At 28.8% G+C, this 21,234-nt stretch overlaps 1 protein-coding gene across 1 annotated transcript in view; it reads right to left on the reverse strand.

The window, feature by feature from the left end:
* Positions 1 to 7,649: 7,649 nt before the first annotated feature.
* The window catches only part of LOC111639509 (cyclin-Y-like), an 87,127-nt gene continuing 73,542 nt past the window's right edge, over positions 7,650 to 21,234 (reverse strand). Inside the window, exon 11 of the mRNA XM_023385401.1 lies at positions 7,650 to 9,320. Coding sequence (XP_023241169.1) covers positions 9,204 to 9,320 — 117 coding nt within the window. The 3' untranslated portion in view covers positions 7,650 to 9,203. The remainder of the gene's footprint in view (positions 9,321 to 21,234) is intronic.

Here is a 21,234-nt window from a genome sequence, read left to right on the forward strand (position 1 = left end):
CACAGCACTAGCGAAAATTTAAATTTGCCTACTGGAATGCTTTCGGATAACGGACGTTTCGGATAACCGACGCTCTACTGTATTACTATATCCCATGTAATTAGTATATCGCTATTAACCTACTTCGCGTTGAATTTTCATCGATGTTAAGCCTAACAAGTTTTTTTAAAAATAATAATTGTCGCTATTGTATCGTTAAAAATTATTTTTTGAATTATTTTATTGCTCACAAAATAACAATTCATAATTAGAAAATTAGGTCTCGTTTAAATACTGGCCTCCCTTTCACGGTCGAGCTAGTGTTGCCAGCTAAAACGCAAAAATTTAAAAATAATAATATTAAAGTAGCCAAGACATAGCCAAATATTGTAGCGCCACATCACTAGCGGACATTTGAAATTTGCCTACGAGAACGGTCGGTTAACCGATGTGACGGTTAATCGGGGGTCGGATAATCGATGCTCTACTGTATGATGGTAAGCCTATTTATTTTTTATTTGTTTTTGGGTTATCCGAAAGCTGAAAACGATTAAAATATTTATTAATTGCGAAAATGTATACTATATGTGACACTATTTTCCTTCATTATTTTCACTTTATACTGACTAAAACTCTCACCCCTCCTCTTTCCTTGTGGGAATGGAATTTCCAAAAATCCCTTCTTAGTGTGTACTCTCATGACGTACAATAATAAAACGCAGTTCAAAACACAAAAAATCGCATCTAAAATAGTACAGTATAAGCTGAGTTCTTTAGTGTAATCCTTAATCCTCTCCTGCGCTGGGGAATTTCAAAAATCCTTTATTCGTGTACGTTCTAACGACGACCGTGTATTAAATTTCAACTCCTAACCGTTTGGTCTCTGCGCATATCATCATCAACCCACCTCAATTATAAGTTTATTTTTCGCTACGTGTAAACTAGCAAATCGAATGGAGATAGAAATTTATTGATTTACAGAAGCCCAACAGATATTTTGATGTCTGATGTACTTTAAGTTAGGATTATGTAAACGTAACTGCCGAGTTTCATCGCAATTGGTCGAACGGCCTAGGAATGTATAGCGAACAAACATTCTCATTTATATATATATAGATATGTAAATGTGAATTCCTTATAACTCTTGCAATTTTTGTTCAATCCAGATGAAATTTTGGTTATATCCGTTTTATGTTTCGACGAAAAGTATAGAACGAACGTTTTATAGATTTCGGATCAGTGATTGCAGTTACGTTGCCCTGACGTTCTACTATTCAGACGGAAGTAACGATCTAACCAGCCCGTTATTAAAGTATTAGCGCTCATCTAACTAACGTACTGTACTACATGGAATTTATCTTTTGTTTTATCAACGTGGAATTAAGAAATGGCTTTTACAAGGGCTGCAGAAACAGCATCACAACGTCAATCATCAAAACAATATTAAGATGATTATTACTAAAGGAAGACAGCAAGGAAACCTTTTAAAAGACAATAGAATGTTTACTCAAAACGTAGTATATAAGGAAATTTTATATAGATTTTAATATTATTCTAATATAAAGGCATCATTCTGTTTGTGTGTGTAAGTGAATTCTCTGTAACTCCTACTTTTTGTCCACTTCAGATGAAATTTTGTTTTATTTCTCTTTATGTTACAACAGATAGTATAAACTACTTAATTTGTAGAATTAGCAACTCTTCTTGAAATCTCTTGTTCTCATAAAAAAAATTCCCTGTCATGCTTGACGAGGAATTTCTAGTATGCAATAACGTGATATCTTACACAAAACGCTATTTGTCAGGAAGATATGATGATGGATTCTGCATTCTGTCAGACTATTAAAGTATGCTTGTATGGGGTGGTACTGATACAGAGTATGAAAATTTGAAAATGGACAATACAGGAGATCAAGACTGATAATAAAACTGGGTCTATAAATATGACCTGGAAGCATAGTAGTAACTAGCAATCTGAACATCTTCAGATGAACCAACATCTATGAAAGTCTCAGAAGTGTTTACTGTCATGTAGTGGCTATGTTCTTGACCGAAGTAGTCAAGTTGTAACTATGTCTAGAGAATCTAATGACTTTCACTGTAGTAAGCATATCATTTATCTACTTAATACAAGTCTTTCAAATTGTTGGAGATATCTAAAGATCAAATTTCAGTATATCCTGCTACAACATAATGCTTCAGAACACATGTTGATGGGGACAATGGATTTCCTTATAAAATTAAATATTCATCTAGTTAATCATTCTAGTCCAGAACAGATACCTTTGATCTACTTTCTATTTCCAAAGTCAAGAAAGTGCTTTTTGAACAGCATTTCCAAAGTGCAAAAGAAGTGCAACTTCTGTCTACAGACAGTATATTGAAAGCAATTCAGAAACTGCACAGTGTGATTATTTAAAAAAATAAATATAGTAGACAGTCTATATACAATTAGATATGCACATGAAAATCATGTTTTTGTGTACATATGTATATATGAAGTTTAAAATTAAGTTTATTCTATAAATTGAACAGATTTTAAATAAAAAATGCAAATATTGGTGGTTTATCTATATACTACTAGAAGTCAGATTATTTGGTTTGTTATAATTAAATACAGAAAATGCAACACAAAATACCACCACATTTTTAAGAATTCTATACCCCAAATGAGAATAGAAACAAAACAAGTTTTGCTAAAATTGAGCAATGGATTATTGAGTTATTGCTGTGCATTCTGCTGATATCATTTTAGTCATCAATTACTGTCTTATAACTATACTTAAATCATCTGGTGAGTTAATTTTGGTATTATCTTGCATTCTCTAACTTCTGAGTATTAGGTGACCAACCGGGTTGAGGATATAGTAGTATATAATGATAAATTTGATTATAACTTAGATAAGAGTTGTAATCATTTAAAATTTATTTATACAATATATACAAAATAGAATGGCTGTCCTCTATACACTTCTAAACCATTTGACATATTCATCTGTATCTTACCAACCTTACTCAGGAAAAAATACAAATCAAATGTCAGTTGCATTTGAATAGAACAAAAATTTTTAAAACATTCTAGAATAAATATTTCAAATGTTGATAGCCAGATCTTTGGAAGTTATAAATAAATGAAAATATAAAGATGTGTATGTAAAACATATATAAAAATAATATAAGAACAAGTAATAACAACTGAGTATGAGCATTACCCCCAATGTGCATGTTATCAGTTCATATAATGTCACTTAGCATATATTTTAGAAAATGCTCTTCATGCCACAGGTTACAGCATCAGCTCACACCTTGTCTTGCAAGACTAAGATTAAAACCCGAGATGATCCAAGGTTTATTTTGAGGGGAATCTATAAAATGAGATATGCTGAGGTGTTACACATCTATAAAACACTACTATTATCTATCATACAGTATCATCTATTCTTTATAAATTTTTAGCAGTAAGTGACTAAACTGGTAACAGGTGCTCTAGTTTACTATAAAGAATATATACAGTATATGCATGATAATCAAATATTTCAAATTAAATACAAATAGAAATAAACTACTTACTTTAAAATAACACAATAAAAATAAATACAGTATGCTATTGCTTTTGGTTAATCAATTATCTTCAGGTATAAAACTCAAAGCATGACCAAATGGCATTGCCACAGATATTGGGCATTAATGTAAGAATGAAATGGAAGTACAATCAACATTAAAAAAAAGGATATAATAAGAAACATAACATGATTTTTCAATGCCTAAAGACATCTAATTAACTAAAAATGTTAGTGCATTTGTTTTTCCTTTGTGTTTCAATTTATAAGTTAAATTGAAATAGCAAAAAATATGAGAAAATTCTAACTTGTTCTCAGTCCATCCGATTATCCCTAACAACACTAATTTCTCCAAACACTGAAAAAAATTTCTATTTATTTATTATACTAAAATTATGGACTGTGACATTAAACACTATAAACTCTGATTGCCTTACTAAGAAACACTTAATGAAGTCATGAAAGAATATGTTTGCAAGAATGCTTACAGTCTTTGAGTACTCCTATTATAAATTGTATATAAACTGCATTTTCTTTAATATGCAGTAGACAACAATAAAAAGAAATGAGCTGAAAGAAGTCATTCAACCAAAGAAAATTCATCACAGAATTTTAATGAGTTTTCTGATTTGTGACATAAAAATCATTCAATCACATGAACCTGACATGGTACGGTACTACCTGACTACCAATTAATCCAAAATAAAATGAGATAGTAAACCTACTATAATCAATTACATATCTCATTACATTCTAAAATTAAAATGTTTGAAACATTATAAAAATGCTTTAATGGAACAAAACAGCATACAAAAAGATTTGTAGTGCATTTGAGTACTAAGTAAATAATCATCCTAAATAATGATTTTAAAAAGTTATAAAATTACGATACTATAGTCATGTATTGTTGTAATCATTACATAAAAACAATTACAAGATAAATTTATAGCATAAGCTAAACTGCTGAACATTATCAAATTTGTAAATTTATCAACAAAAAAAAAATAAAATAAAAATAAAGTAATGCAAAACAAACTGAATAGCATAAGCTAAACTGCTGAACATTATCAAATTTGTAAATTTATCAACAAAAAAAAAATAAAATAAAAAAAATGTAATGCAAAACAAACTGAATTTGACAAGTTCAAGATTTAAACATAATAATTACTTTACATATATAACAAATTGTTTCCATATTTCAAAATATAGAAACAATTTGTATATTTTTGTTAATTGTTAATATATTTAAATAACTCAAAAACAGCATAGTAGATTGTTACTTGTGTAGTATCTTTTGATATTTGCTATTAAATTATTGTACCTTATTTTTATATTATTTTAATAACAAATAATTTTGATTACAGAATATGACTTACCTAATTGCTGAAATGAAGTTCAAACTGATAAGGAAGTTTTATGACGATATATGTTTTGATGATGAGTGTTACATAATAAATAAAACCAAAAAATAATTTAAATGTTCCATTTCAAAACTGTTGATATTTCCATCTGAAATTAATCCTCTTTTTATTACTTCTCTTAATAAATTTGTATTTTTGAGAATTTTATTCATATTTTATCTAATAAAGTATATATATATTTAAGAGAACTGATTGTTTTATTATAAATAAAGTATATGAAAATAATTTTAAAATATTAAATTCCTATTTAAAAGCATATTTTTAAATCTAAAAAGTAAGCTGTATAGACAATATTATATTTATCTTCTATTTAAATTTCTTCATAATTTTCACATATTTACTGTATTTATTCTAATAAACAGTATCCTCTAATAATAAATATTTTATCTATTGTAAGATGATAAGACTTATAAACTGAGAAACTGCATATCATACCTAGTATTGCCACTGCTACTGAAATTTTGTTAGACATACAGAAATATATTTCTTACCATATGTTAAAATAGTTTAAATGTTTCATTGCTGTTCAAGTTAAAATAATCATAAAGTGAAAACAAGTTACTGAATTTATTCCATTAATAGTCACACACAATTTCCAAAGAACAGAATAGCTGTGAATATTATGAACATATATGTATTTGAACACAGGATAGATCATGTAATTAAAGAAAAACATTTATAAATAATACAAGATTAGTGTATATTTTTAGAACAAACACTAATTAGCATAACTTCTTGTAAAACTGAATTGGCATTTACCCAGTAGACTGGATGTAACTTTGATGCTGTAAAATAAGTTATAGGAAAAACTTGGCTGTTTTAATATTAATTGTGACTATTATTGAATAAATTTGGTATAAACACCACCCTCTAATAGAGAACAGTTGTAAGATGAAAAAGTTATACACAGCAAACTGTTTACAGTATTTGCCCCCCATTTTTTAATAGTATCAGTAAAATTTTATATAATGGATTTTTATGAATTAATTCAATCATATTTTATAATCACTGTTAAATTTCATTTCAAATGGATTCAACTATCCAAATAATTATAAAAAGTTTTTATCACTTTCATATTCTATGTAGGAAATATTAAAATTAATATTTATTCATTTTAAATATAATAATTACCATATTAGTAACTTTAGTGAAACCAAGTGAAAGTGTATATGTGAAATATACAGATTATTGATATTGTTACAGTAGTGCAAAAATTGATTTATGTTTGTTGTAATTTTAACTTTAAAATAATTATACAAATTTCAACTTCATTCAACTAGCTTTAAAATATTTTATTTTTATCATTATTAAAAAATAAAAGGAGCTAATTATTTTGAAAAAGAAAAAAAATGTTTGTGTATAACACATACATGCGCACTTATAAATTTTTATACTTTCAGTAATTAAAGGCTCTATTGCAGGGGTGGTCAAAACTTGGCGCACTGGAGGAATACAAGTGGCGCTTCAGTCGGTTCCGAGCAACAGTGCCAGATTTGGCTTCATTACATAGGAAATTAATTTTTTACAGTGTGTCTTGGCAAGTGTATTTCCCACACAATTCGGTGCAATCAACCTGTTGACCTTTTTTTTTTTTTTTGCTTGTACATTACACGATGCATTCGTGTTCATGTACACCACTGATGTCATACAGAACTATTTTATACGGGTAGCTACACTACAACCACATTTTTCATTGCTTGTTCTTTGGCAAATCTGAATTTTCGTCTTATAAATTGAAATACTTAAATAAGGGGTGGCCGAAATTTTTCTCCGCCCCGGGCTGCTAACACTCATGGTACGCCACTGCGCATGTGAACTCGTCTATCAAAAAATTGGCGCATGGTATGCAAAAGGTTGGCCACCCCTGCTCTATTGTACTGTACATTCTTAAATTCCAAACAAAGTAATAATATTCTTTTTAAGTATATTTTAGAACTATTTCATATGTATAAAAATTATCGATTTTATTTTATATCAATACATTGACATTAATTATATAAATTACTCTGAACTATTTATGATTTTCCTAGTTTATAGTAATTGAATTTAATTAATTTAAATATATAAAATATGTTTAACCATTAATAGATAATAAAATTTTTTTTAAGTACAAAAGAATAATTTGAACAAATTCAAAATATAAAAAAAAATAAATAAATATATGTACAATTAAAGAGGATTTAAAAAATTACTTTAATATAAAAATACTAAAATGTTAAGTAAGAGAATGTATCTCCAAGCTATGTGCATGTGAAAGATAAAAGGTTAATCGATTACATTCATATAAAATTAACAATGCTAATAAAATAACATTGAAAAGCTAAATCTAAACCCTTTAATATGTCATTTGTTTAAATCCTCTAAATTGTTAATAATAATGTATAAATCATAAAATTAATATTTTAATTAGTATTAATTTCATTCATTAAGTGTTTTGGGCTTTAAGTATTATTATCTACATAACTACTAAATAATTCAATTATAAAATAATTTTAAAATATTTAATACTTTAATTTAAATGATCAGAAGGCGTCTCAAAATTAATTAAAAACAATTCAAATTGTTTTTCACTTTTTTTAATATCTTGTTATTAATGATTTTAAATCTTAATTAAAATGATAAAAAATAATTCTCTTAATATATATATTAATTTTCAGTCATTTTTATCTAAAGATTAAACATTATAGATATTTCATATAATTATCTGAGTAGTTCTATTTTCAATTTTTGTTAAATTTTCCTGTAAATTTAGTTTTAAAGAATTAATGTTTACATAAAAACATATAGATTGTAAAGAAATCATGTTCTGTCAATTTGTAAGATTGCTGTTGTTCAAATAGAAAATAGCTAATAAATCTGCATGAACATAGGTTTTTCTAACAATCAATATGATCAACTTGCAATTGTCAAAAACATTAAATTTCATTCTTAAAAATTTATTCTTAAAAAAGTTTAAATGTATGTTAAGAAAATCAATTGAGCTTATTGAGTAATGTTTGTGATGCCAATTAAATATGCAGAATAAAAAGTCTGAACATCTTGAAATTGTCCCATTTAATATTTTTTAAGATGCAAGCTGAAGTACTGAACACTGTGTTTGAAAGAGAAATTTCAAGAGATTTTACAATGCCGTTAGCATGCTGATCTAAGCACCAAAGGCAGAATTAACATTAAAAAAGGTGCAAGCATATTAGCTCTTATGAGAGCTCTTGTATGAGAACGTTTGTATTTTAAACATGATTGGTGAATTTTTACAGAAAAGTATATACATTATGTAAATCATTTTTTACAGTCACAATTTGGAATGCCGTACATAATATCTAAGTAGTTCCTAGCATCCATTCATATTCCATCCATATGATTTTGTGACTGTTTTATCGAAATGAATAGCACAATTCTACATAAAAAAGTGTAATCAAAGTATCACCAATTCTTCCCTGTATCATACCAATACTTTCTTGAATATCTTATATCATTACTCTAGTTAACTCTCTTTTACAATATTAAACATTTGTATTAAATTTTTTAACTTAAAAATACAAATAAAAAATTATTTTTTAAAAAAATAGTCACTCTGTGTTTTTGTTGAAAATTTTCCTAATAGAAGACATAATTTTGGAAGAATTTTTAACTTTTTTCTTCTATTCAATATTATCCAGATATCTGATGACTGTTTCAGTCAAAATCATGTTATTTTTAATATTTATAAAAACAATATATAAAAATTTATAAATTGTAGAATTGAGCTCTCCTCATTTGTTCCTCCTACATTTTTTTATTATATATATGTATATATATATTTTTTTTTATAAATTTCTAGTTATAAATGCTACAATTTTAAAAGAAATGATATAAGCATTCTCTCTCTCTAATTTAAAATCAGCTATCTGGATAATAATATATTTCAAAAAATAAAAGAATAGCCTTAATTTTGCCTTTACCTAACAACCAAAAAGCAGCACAGATGAAAGCTTGTATTGACTATGAGTAGAATCACTCAAGATTCCAATCCATACATCCATGTCATCATTTGATTTTGCAATCATTGTTCACTTCAATGACAAGATATGTGTACCAAGCAAAAACTGGTACCACATTTCCTGAGCAGAAAATTTTAATTATTTTACTAGCAAAGTTTTAGTCATTGGAACAGCCACTTGGTTGGAGTTTATAGTTTCTCCCTGATTTTCCTAAGTATCTGATACAGCTATTATCCATTCCTTCTGCAAATGTGTAATATATGTCAAGACAATATGGCAGTGTTGTGTCGAGGGATAGTCATATTATCCAAACTTGACCATTTTTTCAAACCATTCCGATGTAATTCAGCTAATTTGTCACCACAAACCCTGGACATAGCCTGAAAAAACAATATAGATAAATAGAAATCAATTAATTCTTAAATTGATTACACTAATTATAACAATAATATTTATATTACTGGTAATTATTGTTTAAATATAAGTCTTACCAAAAAAACTATTAATTGAGCCATTCACAAGCCAAATCAATTAACTTCACATTTCAAATTTTTTTTTTTTAATTTTAGTGTGAAAGTACTTTAAGTAGCCTAATCATAACTTTTTATATTCATAATAAGTTTTCCTAATAATAAGGATTGATACCACTTAATGACAAAATTTTATTGGCCATCGAAAAAAATCTTTATTTCAGAAGCAAACCTAATTAACTCCATACTATAACATTAATCCACCAGCACACACTGCAATTGCAATGCTGCAGTGTGCACTGGCCAGTGCTTTGTAGATAACAGTAAATTATTTAATGTTATCTCATCACAAAAAGTAAGTAAAAGAAATTAGTTAGTTACAGTCCAACTGTCACAGAAGTATACTTATGGAATATTAAATAATTGTTTTAATTTTGGTGACAATTTTTTTAGAAAAAAAGAAAAGTTATACCTGTTATATCAAGACAGATAAAACTAAAAATAATTTTTTTCATTCCTCCTATTAAACACGATTCTTATAAAAATTTAAGAAGAAATCGACACAATGAGACCTCAAATATAGCTGACAAAGAAGACATCATTTATGTTGCTGAATAATCAATTTAAACAAAATAACAACAACCATTGTAACAGAATAGTTATTCATTTTTGCAAAAATCTTTAATAAAAAATGTATCCTAATGTGAAGACTGAATTTGATGTTATTACATTTTTCAACTGTCAAATCTATTAAGTCCCTCAATCACACCAAAATCGTAAAGATAATAACGATGATAGCATAGCTATGTAATCTTATACATTTTATGTCATTAAATAAAAGCTACATCCACAATAATACATTCTACAATGTTTATTTGAATTTATATTTTACAAAAAATTTTAAAAAACAACATATATTGCTTTGTCACTTTTCTCCACTTTTTGTTTTATGGAGTTAATCGATTCGGCAAGTGAGCGGCACAATTATTAATCAAATCAAATAACATTGTTAATATAATTTTATAGCTTGTCACATTAAAAAAAAAAAACATTTTATATTTATAACTAAAACAGTTATTTTAAGATATCAAAGTAAAAATTTATTATAGGTTCCAAACAAATGTTCCATAACAGACACTGTGGAAAGATTGGAAATTTTATAACTTTTGTAGCTGCCAAAAATCTTAATTTTATTATTAAAATATATAGTATATTAATATTTTAGCTTATACTTATTTAAATTTTAACTTAGGTTGTTGTTGTTTTTTTTATGTATGTATGTATATATATTAAAAATAAAATACAGTAACCACCTAAGTTAATGAGTTAAACAGGCTGATGCATAAAAAATATTACCAAACCATTATAAACACAAATGAGAATTTTACTGTGTGCAATACAGAGCTGTGGAGTCAGAGTAAAAAAAAATTCTGGCCAGAGGAGTTGGAGTCAGAATCAGGAATAATGTATCAACTCTGACATTTCTCTCTCTCTTTTTTTTTTTGTTTTGTTTTTTACAGAAAAATTTTTCAAGTTTACTATTGGAAATTGGCAAAATGCAGTTTCTTGATATGAAGACTCTCAGGTAAATAAACTGGGGTCTCAGGCAATGGTTTAAATTGGAAAATTGACAAAGGTGGTTTATTTGTATGAAGTTTCTCATGCTATTCAGTACGTTAGAACCATACATAAGTCAACAACAAAACAGAGACAGAGATAAAGATGAATAAAGATAAGATAACATATATTAATTAATTAAACAAATTCTTCTTTACAATTAAGGAGAGTTTTTGTTATATTTCTCAGAAAATAAAATATTTACAAAAGTTTGGATAAAACTCAATATATTTTGGGTTATTGACCCACATTCAGGGCAGGATTGGCATTGGAGTCAGCCTATTAAAATTATCAGGAGTTGGAATCGAGTGTTTTTTTATGAACTCCACAGTCTTGGTGAATAAATAAATGTTATATAGTAGTAATATTTTATCTGCTACCTATAGTATAACCTCATTATTTCAATATCAGATAATTCAAAGTATCATGTAATTTGAAGTCAAGTCTAGTCCTAAGCCAAGAGAATAGGATTTTGCATATACAGTGGTACCTCGGTATACGTCTGCTTTAGAATACGTCCAATTCGGAATACATCCTGTTTGGACAAAACAAATTTTGCTCGGTATATGACATAATTCAATTATACACCCATCAATGAACAAGTAGCACTATCGGTGTACTAGACCAGACTAGACGCGGTGCAACGGTTTATAACTTTGTTAAATTTCTTCTGATTTTAATTCGTAAGTAAAATTTTATTATTTTTATTAATCATGAATCGCAAAAAGGCAAATGAAAAGCGATAGAAAACTAAAAAAAATGACTAGAATTGCAATGGAACTGATAAAAGAGATTGTTGAGGTGGCACAGCACCTTACAAAGGTGGCACGCGTGTTCAAGATTTTAACTGTTGCCTACCGTATTCCGAGAATGACGATATGGACAATTGCGAAAAATAAAGACATTATTAAATCTGCTAACGTTGCGAAAGGGGTTAAATCAATTTCTAAACAGAGATCGAAGACATTAGATCATGTTGAGAAATTGCTTTTGCTTTGGATAACTGTAAAACAGTGTGCTGGCGACAGCGTATCAGAAGCAATTATTTGCAAGAAAGCTAAAAAGATACATACTGATCTCATGAAAAATCAAGCAGGAACTAGCCAGGAAAGCGAGGTGTTTAAAGCCAGCCATTTTTTTTACACGAGAACGGATTAATCATTTTTACATTACTTTGGGAAAGGTTGGTTTGGTATACGTCCAATTTGATATAAGTCCAAACATCGGGAACAGATTAAGGTCATATACTGAGGTTCCACTGTATTTTAGTTCAGATAATTTGAAATATGCATACAATAAAATCTGAAGTGACCCAGTTCAGTGATCTGCAAAAATATCATTTAATTTGAAATCTTTCATCATATTACATATTTATAAGGAAAGCTTCCATGACCAAGTGGAAGTTTCGTTTTCAGTTTTATCAATTACATGTTGATTTATTAGACATCTGTTCAAGATCATTTGGATATTGTATACGTTGCCAATGAAGAAAGTTTTTTATTATTTTAACGGAAGAAATTTGTTTGGCATTTAATTATTTTGGATATTTTTTTGCAAAAATCTATTGTTTCAATAATTCCAAAGTCCATTAAATACATGCGCATATTCAGTATAGAATGCACACACAGCCCTAGCCATTAATACAGATTGTTTTCATCAGATCACATAATTTTATAATCTCAAACTCAGGTAAATTCTTTATAGAACTAACCATTGATCCTCTAGATAAAATTCATGAGTAATTTTTATCAAAGCACTTAAGGTTCTTTTATATGTTATTTTCATTCTTACTTTGAATATAGTTTTGTTTTCATTAGACACTGTAAACGCTGAGTGACGTTTTTTCGAAATATCTTAAATTACTAAGTAATAACTCATAAAATTAATGTATTTATAACCAAACTGGTGAAATTATATAATATAAAATCATAATTTTATGCAGGAATTACAAAAAAATTTGATTGAAAAAAGTTCAGATAATTCAATCATGTTTTTTTGGTCCATTGAGTTTCAAAATAATGAGGTTTTACTGTATACTGTTTTAAGAAGTATAAGAAGTGCACAAACTATTGGACGATTTCATAAGATTATACAGTATTTTCACTCATATTAAACAGAAATACATGATATTACCATCATTTGAAAGAGAGATATTTACAGTTTTGTACTCACCTTAAATGCATTCAATATGTGCCCCACATGTGACACAGCAGATGACCAGACGGTACTCCCATTCTCACCTAATCTTCTCAAGAATGTCTTGTGTGATGACCTGATGACAGTGCGTTCACATTGCCATCAGGTGTGTGTCCACCCTGGTCACTAGATATCACAGTGTGCAATTTCTTCCTATGGGGTTAAGGAAATGTCAAGGGAAATATTTGTCCCTTCACTTCCAATGATGTTGCCAAAATTGAAATAGTGCATTCAGACTGCCATAAGGTCATCACACAAGACATTCTTGAGAAAGTTGGAAGTACATCTAGACATCTACCGTGACACATGGCACACACATCCAATACATTTAAATCAGTACAAAACTGCAAATAACCCCCTTTCAAATGGTGATAATAGCATGTATTTCTGTTCAGTAATAGTGAAAATACCTGTAAAATCTTATGAAATCATCCAATAATTTGTGCACACATTGTATTTTACTTCATATTGGTAAAATTTCATTTATTAATACACATGATACTTTTGTTAAACTTTTTGTGATATAAAAAATTTATAATGAAAGTAAAACTTCTTTTACCCATCAAACCACTAGAGTATGCAAACTGTCAGAAATCTTACAATAGTAATAGCACCACATATTTATTCCACATTACTTTTGCACGCTCATCATCATCATCTCTCTCTTTATTTAACATTAGCTCTTATCATTACAGGTATACCTCAAGTTACGTCGTTCTCAATTATACATTGTTTGTCAAGAAATATATGGAAAAATAAAAATCAAGTTTAAATAATTTTATTTGACTTTACATCCGTCCGCCACAAATATTGAAGTCGTAATATCACTAGAAAAGCGTTAAAGTGCACAAAATCATATTAAAATATGTATATTTACAGTAAATGTTAATATAATCATTATAAATCCTAGAGAATGAAACATGAAAACATCCGTGTTTGTGTTGTCGTCTTATTTAATGGTCTTTAAGTGCTCAATATTAGTGTTTTCCACAGTAGCTCCAATATCTACCATTTGGCGTAGTTGTCAGTGCCACTCGCTATTGGTAAATTTAACATAAATTAGTTTATTTTTTACTATCGTAAAATAATTTTAATAACCATACTTGTTATTTAACCTTACAAAATCATCTTATTTTATAATGTCTTAGAGCAAACCACATTCACAAAAAAAAAGTCTGCGATGTACTGTAAACATCGTCAAATTGTAAACACATATACAGTGGTACCTCGGTATACGTCTGCTTTAGAATACGTCCAATTCGGAATACGTCCTGTTTGGACGAAACAAATTTTGCTCGGTATACGACTTTTATTCGGTATACGACATAATTCAATTATACGCACCATCAATGAACAAGTAGCACTATTGGTGTACTAGACCAGACTAGACGTTTGCGGTGCAACGGTTTATAACTTTGTTAAATTTCTTCTGATTTTAATTCGTAAGTAAAATTTTATTATTTTTATTAATCACAAATCGCAAAAAGGCAAATAAAAAGCGACAGAAAACTAAGAAAATGACTAGAATTACAATGGAACTGATGAAAGAGATTGTTGAGAAATACGAAGGTGGCATGCGTGTTCGAGATTTTAATTGTTGTTTACCGTATTCCGAGAACGACGATATGGACAATCGCGAAAAATAAAGACATTATTAAATCTGCTAACGTTGCGAAAGGGGTTAAATCAATTTCTAAACAGAGATCAAAGACATTAGATTATGTCAAGAAATTGCTTTTGCTTTGGATAACTGAAAAACAGTGCTGGAGACAGCGTATCGGAAGCAATTATTTGTGAGAAAGCTAAATAGATACACACTGATCTCACAAAAAATCTAGCAGGAACTAGCCAGGAAAGCGAGGTATTTAAAGCCAGCCATTTTTTTTACACAAGAACGGATTAATCATTTTTATATTACTTGTTATGGGAAAGGTTGGTTCGGTATACGTCCAATTCGGTATAAGTCCAAATATCAGGAAAGGATTAAGGTCGTATACCAAGGTTCCACTGTATTTACAAGTAAAGTCGATCCCCCTATAACACAGTAGATACGTTCCAGTTTTTATGAATCCATTTTCTACGAGTCCAGCCAATCACAGCCTGGCACATATGCAGTTTATGGACTATGGCTGTTTGAAAGCATAAAATTAATTGATTCTAGACTAATTTGACTCAACATTTCCAAAATACGTATAATTTTTTGGGAATAATCCATATAAACTATGCTATAAACAAAAAATTGTAGGATTACTTACTGAGCGTGCATCGTTTGACTACGCCATTGCTTAAGCTTGTTTTCATCATGAAGCTTGTCATCGAATGGTGCTTACGTGCTTCCTGATAAATTATTTTTTTTTGCAAAAAATTCACTAAACTTTGGGGACATCATTAATATAAATATAATTTTTATGGATGTTAAATAATAAATGGTTTTTAGTAGGTCCGCTGCTCGTTTAAACTCAATAATTTGTACAATATCTGCTATTGGTCTAGATTCGACCAATCCTGTCGCGACATGAGTTGACGATGACATTTTACCAAGTCATACAAGTTTTTTTAGCATGTTTATACAAATACAGTCGCAATTTTTTCATCATGATATAGGAATCTGAACTATAGGAACCCATGTTATAGGGGGGTTGACTGTATGTACTGTATGTACATACATGAATTTGTAAATTTAGATTACTTTTTTCTGTACTATATTAAAAACTAAAATTTATTTGTTTATAAGCTTAGAACAGATTCTTATTAACAATATATTATTAAAAATGCATTTATAAATAAAATACAGAAGTAGGAATGGTTATTTGTGGTTTAGCCTAGTAACAAGTAAATTCGACTTGTGTCATTTTTTTGACTTAAGTCGCCTCTCCTGGAACCAATAACCAATGTAATGCAAGGTATACCTGTTTAACTAATGACAAATTAATGCAAAATGTAACAACCATGGATGAATGAAAATGAAAAAAAATGAAATTATGCAACAGATGCAAAGCCATAGCCACAGGGCAACAAAATTATGTTGTCAAAGTGCAATAAATGATTCAAAATATGAGAAAAAAACCAGAGGCAATAAAGCTGTTACTTTTATATAAAATTCTCAAGATTGTTTCTGCAAAGACTAAGAATGAATTGAAGCAAATTAATGATTATTTTAAAAATTAGACTGAAACATTCTGTTCTAGTCTAATTTTTAAAATTGCAAATTGTTTTTGACCTTGATAAAAAAAATATTTTACAAAGAATCAATTATTTTATTCTCTGACCTCTGGACAATAGATTTTATTTTCCACAAATGCAAGCAGTGCACTCTATGCAGGAATCCTTCCTCTCTATGAATATCAACAAATTTTCCATATATATTTTAAACTATTAGTTAGAACTTTAATACAAATTTTATTGTAAAACCCCAAATTTTATTTGCAGAACCCTAGAGTACGTGAGACACAAGTTGGGAAACACTAAAGTAAAATACAGTAGAGCATTGTTTATCCGAAAGTCAATTATCCGAAAGAATTCCAGTCGGCAAATTTAAATTTTCACCAGTGTAGTAGCGCTGAAATCTTTGGCTATGTCTTGGGCTACTCAAATATTTTACGTTTTTGATACTAAATTAACTTCTAAAGTATAATTTTTTATTGTTTTTATATTTTTCAATATATTTATTTTGTTTGTACAAAATAAAAAAATCATTTTTAATGATCCAATAGTCTTCGTTAGGCTTAACATCAACGAAAATTCAACGCAAAGCGACATGCAACGGAGAAAAATTTCAACATGGATAGGTTAATATATTTTTTCGTACATAATCGGTTATCCGAAAAATCGATTTTCCGAACAACCCCAGTCCCCAACTGATTTCGATAAACGACGCTCTACTGTATGTTTAAACTTGTGTTTAAATATATTTGTTCAATATTGTTCAACATTTAACCACTCAGCAGTGAGCAACGAATATATTCATCAAGGGCAATCGTGTGACAGTGGTGAGGGACATATATATATACATCAAATTCTTTTGGCGGTATCGCCAAAAACTACCGCAAAAAAATAATTCACATAAAAAATGAATTATGTAATAATAAAAAAATACTTTACTAGACATAACTGTTTACAAAATCTTTTTCCAAAACAGTAATGAGAAAAAAAACACATGGAAAAATACTCTAAAAATTTCACATGTTTATTCTCCACTACTAAGGGGTAGCACCATACCTGACTATTCCACTGTTGAAAGGTTAGTAATAATTATTATTATTATTATTACGTATTATTAAAAAGAAACTTAACTATATGGCTACTAAAAGATTGCAAATCAATCTGAAAAAAAAATACTGAAAACAAAGACATTATTTTATAAAAAAATGTAAAAAGAGTAAGGTTTTACATAAATAAATTTTCAAATGATAGTTAATGAATGCTAATTTATATTAAAATTTTTACTTTAATATATAATTAGTATTTAATTAAAATATTATGTATTTGTAAACCAATTAAAATCAAAGTTTAAATTTATAAATGAAATTCAAATACTAGTTTTCAAATAATTTAAATTTCTGAGCACAAGATCAGACCTGGCCAACTCGCAGCCCATTGTGTTAAATTGTGTGGCCCACTAAGCGATATTATACAGGGTGTGGCGTAAAGAGTGGCTAATCCATTATCTGCAGATAGGGGGGGACATCATGACTGTTCAGAAAATTAAACGTTGTGTTTAGTAAAAGTGTCATAGTTCAAGTTATTGGACATTTTCTAGTTTTTTGGAAAATGGGCTCCCTCGTTCACATTTTTCAATGTCATGGTCACAAATCAGAGATTTTTCCCAGTCTGTTTTTGAATTCTAGTCTTGGATACATGTTCTGTCAAATGTAAACTGCCATTTTAGTGTCATAGACTTGGTTTTTTTTAGAACAAAAAATAATTCAAAATTTTTGTTTCGTTCTTTTAAAATTTTAGTTTCATTATTTTTGGTACTGTAACCTGCATGACAAACAAACTAATAATTTGCCTATTGTACTGAGATTTAAAATAGCATAAATAGCATTTGTAGCCTTCAATTCAATGAATATTCCTACTAAAAAAGATCAAGGAAAATTTTTAAAATCTCATGAATGAATTGGCCTCCTAAATAATCTAATCAGAAATCCAATGAATGTAATTAAAATGACAGAATAAAACAAAATTATCAATTGGGTTACTACATTTATTATTGTAAATTTACAATAAGTGTTCAAATTGACCACCATGGGCTCTGACACTTGCCCTACATCTTCTAATAAATGATCGCTTAATTTTTCCCACAATACCTGCTTCACTGATTTCCCGATTTGTGACCATAACATTGAAAAATGTGAACGAGGGAGTCCATTTTTCAAAAAACTAGAAAATGTCCAATAACTCAAACTATGACACTTACTAAACACAATGTTTAATTTTCTGAACAGTCATGATGTTCCCTATCCGCAGGTAATGGATTATCNAAGTGTTCAAATTGACCACCATGGGCTCTGACACTTGCCCTACATCTTCTAATAAATGATCGCTTAATTTTTCCCACAATACCTGCTTCACTGATTTCCCGATTTGTGACCATAACATTGAAAAATGTGAACGAGGGAGTCCATTTTTCAAAAAACTAGAAAATGTCCAATAACTCAAACTATGACACTTTTACTAAACACAATGTTTAATTTTCTGAACAGTCATGATGTTCCCTATCCGCAGGTAACGGATTATCCACTCTTTATGCCACACCCTGTATATCTATTCAAACTTTTGTTTCTCGTTATGTGTATACCAAAACAATTAAATAAATGAAAATTTGCATGTGTCATTGTTATAATGCGCAAGTGCGAGTAAGAACTCTTGGTATAACAATAAAATCTTATTCATTTTGTATTTGTTTTACTTTTTTAAAAACATGTTTGCCTAAATTGTGGCCCACCGTAATGTTACACGTGATCAAAGTGGCCCGCAAAGCAATTTGGGTTGGCCAGGCCTGTCTAGATGCATTTGGATGGGCTTCACTTATTCTGCTTCAGTTTTTAGTTTGTTCATAAATTTTTTCATCTAAAATTACAGTTTTGAGAAACAGTAGAGAATTTATTTACTAACTTTTAAATATAAGTTATGATGATCCTAAATCTAAAATCCCACCATTATTATATAAACATTGATTAAAATCAAGTTTTACAATTGGAAAACAATTAATGTTAATTAGAATTTAGTTTCAATGTTAAGTTAGTAATTTTGGCACAATACCTGTAATTTATTAAAGTATTTTCATTGTAAACTTATTTTTAATCTAACTTGCTGTTTCTAATTTTATCATAAAATAATCTTTCCAGTATTATAAGTTAGTTAGCCTTATGAGATTTTATGTTGAATTAATATACCATAACTTCAATTAAATTTAAGAAAAGATAAACTAAAATAATCATCATCATCAACATTATTATTATTATTGGAAAGAATCACTAGCAAAATTATTACATAACTGATATGCAAATAAATAAAATATTTTTCCAAATTTTTTATGAGTAATTCAAAATATTAAAATTTAGATTAGGAATTCATATTCATTATTGTAAAGAAGTTTTAAAAATGTTTATATAATTTTACAGTCTTAAATTCAGATTTTAAATTTATGTATATTCTAATTCTTTACAGAAATATATCCCAAATATAACTTTAAACATGCATAAAGCATTTCTTATATATATACAGTGGGTGATCAGTTAATGAACATAGTCCGTTCCAAGACTTTGTTTGCTATCCAAATTGTTCGTTAATTGATTATCAATTTACCATAGGTTTGTATGAGAATTTGATTAACTCGTTCTGGAGACCCCAAAAAATAAAAAATATATACTTTCTTACTACATTTATTTATATGTAATAATAAAAATATATATATACGCAGTCTTGCATTTTTATTAGCTCTGTTTTTTTTTGTTTGTGGGGGTTAAAGAATCTGTCTAATGTCAATTGCTTTTCTCTCTTCTTCAGGATTTTCAAAAGTAATTAATAGCATTGTAATTGTAGAGTTACCCAAGCCTATTAACCTCAATCTGGTTTGGATACCATTCTAAGACCGGTGATCTGACATCCCCCACTTCTTCAAAAGATCTTTAATTACAGTAGAGCGTCAATTATCTGAAAGTCAATCATCCAAAAGAATTCCAGTCGGCAAATTTAAATTTTTGCCAGTGCTGTGGTGCTGCAATCTTTGGCTATGTCTTGGGCTACTCAAATATTTTAAGTTTTTGATACTAAATTAACTTCTGAAGTATAATTTTTTATTGTTTTTATATTTTTCAATGTATTTATTTTGTTTGTACAAAATAAAAAAATAATTTTTAACGATACAATAGTCTTCGTTAGGCTTAACATTGACAAAAATTCAACACAAAGCGACACATAACGGAGAAAAATGTCAAGATGGGATAAATTAATATATTTTTTCATACATAATCGGTTATCCGAAACATTGATCTTCCGAACAACCCCAGTCCCCAATTGATTCGAATAATCAACGCTCTACTGTAATAGCAGATATCGGCATTAATAGTCTTTTTCATAATAAAACATATCTTGCAGAGTTTCTTGGTGTTCTTCATTCAAGAGTTCTTGATGTTCTTCTGTCGTCAGATCCATTTCAGGTTCCATTATAGCTCTCGGTACATTCCAATTTTCAACGCTGACTCAGCGCTGATCTCAACATTCGTTAAAATTCGTTCCTTTTTCAACGTTGAGGTAGCGCTGACAACAGCGCTACCTCAACGTTGAAAAAAGGAACGAATTTTACACACTCAGCACTCAACAGATATGTTGACTGCTACTTTCCAATGAAGTGTGGGTAATTGGTAAGACATTTGAATGAAATCCATCTTGCTGAGAATGGAATTATGGGAACTAAGCACTTCGTACTCGAGTTGGAACGTCGTTGATGACGTCAAATTGTTGACTTCAACACTCAACACTCGCGTTGAAAATTGGAATGTCCCGA

Source organism: Centruroides sculpturatus, unplaced genomic scaffold (genome assembly GCF_000671375.1).
Source record: "Centruroides sculpturatus isolate CEXI.00-Female unplaced genomic scaffold, Cexi_2.0 scaffold1271, whole genome shotgun sequence".
Classification (NCBI taxonomy): domain Eukaryota; kingdom Metazoa; phylum Arthropoda; class Arachnida; order Scorpiones; family Buthidae; genus Centruroides; species Centruroides sculpturatus.